Source organism: Brassica oleracea, chromosome C6 (genome assembly GCF_000695525.1).
Source record: "Brassica oleracea var. oleracea cultivar TO1000 chromosome C6, BOL, whole genome shotgun sequence".
NCBI lineage: Eukaryota > Viridiplantae > Streptophyta > Magnoliopsida > Brassicales > Brassicaceae > Brassica > Brassica oleracea.
The window spans coordinates 22035361-22039377 of NC_027753.1; the positions used below are offsets into that span (position 1 = coordinate 22035361).

Here is a 4017-nt window from a genome sequence, read left to right on the forward strand (position 1 = left end):
CTTATTCGTCAATGTTCTCACACTTTCAAAGAATATATTAGCTTAGTCACTTACTTATTTTTTTTTACAAAACAAAGTATCGGAGTCTTGAAAGTTGAATTCATATTATTGTAACTATAGATAAGAGTTTCGCATTACATACTTAGTGATTCTTGTATATGTGTCCAAGAAAGTTTCAATGGCTTAGTGGTAACTGCCCTATATTTATTTCATACTAACCCAGGTTCGATTCTTTTCTTCGCCTTGTTTTTTCTTTTTTTTTACGAAAAAATAAATGAGATGACGTGGCAACTTCGGACTATCTGATTGGTTGATTTTTCTATCCTACGTGGACACCTTCTCCATGGCTTATATTTGCCTTTTAGTATTGTATATAATAATACTTTTTTGCATTAAATAAAATCATTAACCCTTTTTCGCCATTCTCTTTGACGTACACGAACATGAGCTTGTCGCCGCATTCGGAAAGTTTTTCCAGCGAAGATGATTTCGGCAAGACAGTGAGTTTGAGAAGAACTGAAGCACTTTCTTCTTCAGTCGTTTGTTTGCCGCCACCACCTACGGTGAAGAGATTGACTGGAATCGCGTTGTGATCCGGAGGATTAACTGATATATTAGGAGGTAAGGGATATGGTGAGGAGTGAGGAGGATTTACATGTGATGCTGAACGAGAGAGGATGCAATGTGTGAACGGGCGATGCTGAATGAGAGAGGAGGAAATGGGCGATGCTGGATGAGGAGAGAGGAGAGAGAGGGCGAGATGAGAGTGAGGGTAATGCTGGGAAAAGAGATGAGAGAGAGATATCGATTTTGGGAGGAGATAGGAGAGAAAGTGGATGATGATGTATCACTCTTGGCTCTATCTCTTCTCTTCCGTTCTCCTTTGATGGTTTCATATATTTTTACTCAGTTTCCCAAAGCTGTTTCGATTTGTTTCACAAAAGATATGCATACATACAAAATTTCAAGCTTGAGGCTTCCATCATAAGCTTAAAATAGTCAATTATCTTAATTAACAGATGAGTCTATCTCTCTCCAACAAGCTTATTGAAGCCATTTTGATCCCAAATCTTATTGTTGGCCAAAAGAATTTGTTTCCATTCTTTTGCTTAATTTTTCACAAATTTTGTTGGCTTCCAACGAAAATTTTGAATATTATAATAAGAATTAGGTTTCAAAAAAGAGAAAACGAATAAAAAAAATTTAGTAGCATTGTAGAGAAAAATAACTTTCTTCTTGCAAGGATCATAAGATAAACCTATTTTTTAAACTATTGACATTTCTTTTGTCATACCGGGTCTGCAACTTCAACCGTTAGGTTATCCAACTTTAGCTGTTAAATTATAATTTTAATTACTAAAACATCCTCCGTGTCCAAATAACTTATACCATTTGCCATAGCACCTTAAACCTCTACAATTTACAAACTACGCAACAAATTTGATAGTTATATTACCTTAAATTTTGATTCCCATAGAAATCTAGAGATGCTAAATGGTTTAGATGTTTGAAAATAATATATGCTATTTCTTTTCTACAACATTTTTAATTCTCATTTGTAAACAGAAGTGTGAATGAGTATGTTTTAATTTTAGTTAAACAAAACTAGACATAGAGCATTGCGTTTTTATAGCTAAAATATAACAAAGAAAATCAAACTCTTTACTAACATGTAACCCAAAATTTTAAAATCTAACTATTTTGAATCTTAAGTGGATCAAAATCATATTTTTGTATATATTAATGGGTCTCGTAAATCATTTAATATCTTCCTCTTCATTAAGTTAGTATAACATTTATTCAATGCTCATTCACAAATTTGATTAACACAAACAAGATATTTATTATATAAAAAAATAGGTAGTCAAGTCAATTAGTTTTATCTCCTTTATAAAAATGGAAAGTATTAAAAAAGTTATTCAGACTTAAACTAGTTTAAAATTTAGAGGAAAAATATATAAATAAATATGATGTTTTTAAAATTTACATTATTTGCAAATCAAATAATTTTTCATATTCAGACATGTTTTAAGATTAGATGAATTGAGAACAAATTTCAACAACCAAGCTACATTGATTCAGATTTTTGGCATAAAATATGTTATTATCCAAATCGGATTTAAGTTGAAAACGAGGATAAATAATTTTTTATTGGTTAAAAATTTCACAAAATTAGTTAAAAAATTTAACAAAATTTATACTAAAATAATATGGCAGTTAGAATTTTGTTTTTGTTTTCTGGAATATCTATAATTATCCATATTATCTTTAGGTAACGATTTTATACCCCTATAAAAGCTTTGTTTCCTTTCATATTTCTTCATTCAAAAACCATTCTTCTAAGTAAATATGGTTTTTCTAAGATTTCTTTTATGTTTTCTTTTCGTAAGTAGTGTCTATGCCACAATTGTTTCTCATGATGGCCGAGCCATTACCATAGATGGTCACCGCCGAGTTCTCCTTTCTGGTTCTATCCATTATCCTAGAAGCACTCCTGAGGTATTAATCTACCTTACATCAAACAGTATGTGTGGTCCTAGTATTTTATGTTTGCTACTAATTATAATCGTTTTTGTTAATATGTTTAGATGTGGCCGGATCTTATCAAAAAAGGTAAAGAAGGAGGTCTTGATGCGATCGAAACATATGTCTTCTGGAATGCGCATGAGCCTACTCGCCGTCAATATGATTTTTCTGGAAAATTAGATCTTATTCGATTCCTGAAAACCATTCAAGATGAAGGATTGTATGGTGTTCTTCGCATAGGACCATATGCATGTGCTGAGTGGAATTACGGGTAATATACTTAGAATGGATTTAGGTAGTCTCTTAAAGTGCAATATATACCAGTTTAATACATTTTGATGATAAGTTAGCTTCTTGTATGGTCATAATGCGATTTTCCATATAATGTTTTGATCAATAAATGGTCCAATGGATTGATTTTATTAATCATTATACCAACACTTATGTATCATAAATGTCAGTACTAGTCTTTTAATTATAGTATATTTTTTAAGAAATTATTATAATGAGTTGGCTTCTTGTACGATGATATTACTGTTTCTCTTGTAATATTTTTGACCTGGATTTTTTTAATTATTGTAAACAGAGGATTCCCAGTGTGGCTGCACAACATGCCTGGAATGGTGTTCAGAACTACAAACAAAGCATTTATGGTAGTCTTACCAGATGATCAATATATATATTTTTATCATATATGTAGTGTTATTTGCAATTAAATTTTATATGAATGATTTATGTATAGGATGAGATGCAAAACTTCACAACTATGATAGTAGACATGGTCAAGAAAGAAAATTTATTTGCATCACAAGGAGGCCCAATTATTCTTGCTCAAGTAAATCGATTTAATCTTTTAAATACATTATGTGGTGTTTCTTAATGTTATATACAATTCTTAACAATATTTATCTTTTTGTTTTATTAATCTTGCAGATAGAAAATGAGTATGGAAATGTAATGGGACCCTATGGAGAATCGGGTAAAGAATACATTAAGTGGTGTGCAAACATGGCTCAGTCTCTTGATGTTGGTGTTCCATGGATAATGTGTCAACAAAATGATGCTCCTCAGCCTATGGTAATAAGATCAGTCTAGTTATAATGAATATATATTTAATATATTCAAAGGTTAATTATTTTAAATTGTTTCTGCTTTTATAGTTGAATACATGTAATGGCTTTTATTGTGACAATTTTGTACCAAACAATCCCAACACTCCTAAGATGTGGACTGAGAATTGGACCGGATGGTAAGTTTTATTTTCAGTATGATTATATTCTTATTATTTTTTAAATATTTTATCATAATATATTTATTTTGTCTTCTATTTGTTTAGGTTTAAGCAATGGGGTGGTAAAAATCCTCATAGAACAACCGAAGATGTTGCATTTTCGGTTGCAAGATTCTTCCAAAGAGGAGGAACTTTTAATAATTATTATATGGTAAAAATATAATAATGAAATTTAACTTATTTATTAAAATAAGCTCACA

The 4017-nt window shown here is 30.6% G+C and overlaps 1 protein-coding gene across 1 annotated transcript; it reads left to right on the forward strand.

The window, feature by feature from the left end:
- The first annotated feature begins 443 nt into the window (after positions 1-443).
- Positions 444-3779, forward strand: LOC106297739 (beta-galactosidase 15-like). The gene is made up of 7 exons (XM_013733920.1): positions 444-589; positions 2394-2499; positions 2589-2797; positions 3113-3179; positions 3269-3361; positions 3460-3603; positions 3687-3779. Exons 1-7 carry the CDS (start codon positions 444-446, stop codon positions 3777-3779), a joined length of 858 nt encoding a protein of 285 aa, XP_013589374.1.
- Positions 3780-4017: the final 238 nt, after the last annotated feature.

Bases quoted from the DNA above. Each gene is read 5' to 3' on its own strand.
- LOC106297739 (XM_013733920.1), top strand. From the start codon at position 444: ATGAGCTTGTCGCCGCATTCGGAAAGTTTTTCCAGCGAAGATGATTTC. The intron at 590-2,393 runs GTGATCCGGAGG...TTTCGTAAGTAG, and splicing joins AGATTGACTGGAATCGCGTT to TGTCTATGCCACAATTGTTT. The intron at 2,500-2,588 runs GTATTAATCTAC...TAATATGTTTAG, and splicing joins ATCCTAGAAGCACTCCTGAG to ATGTGGCCGGATCTTATCAA.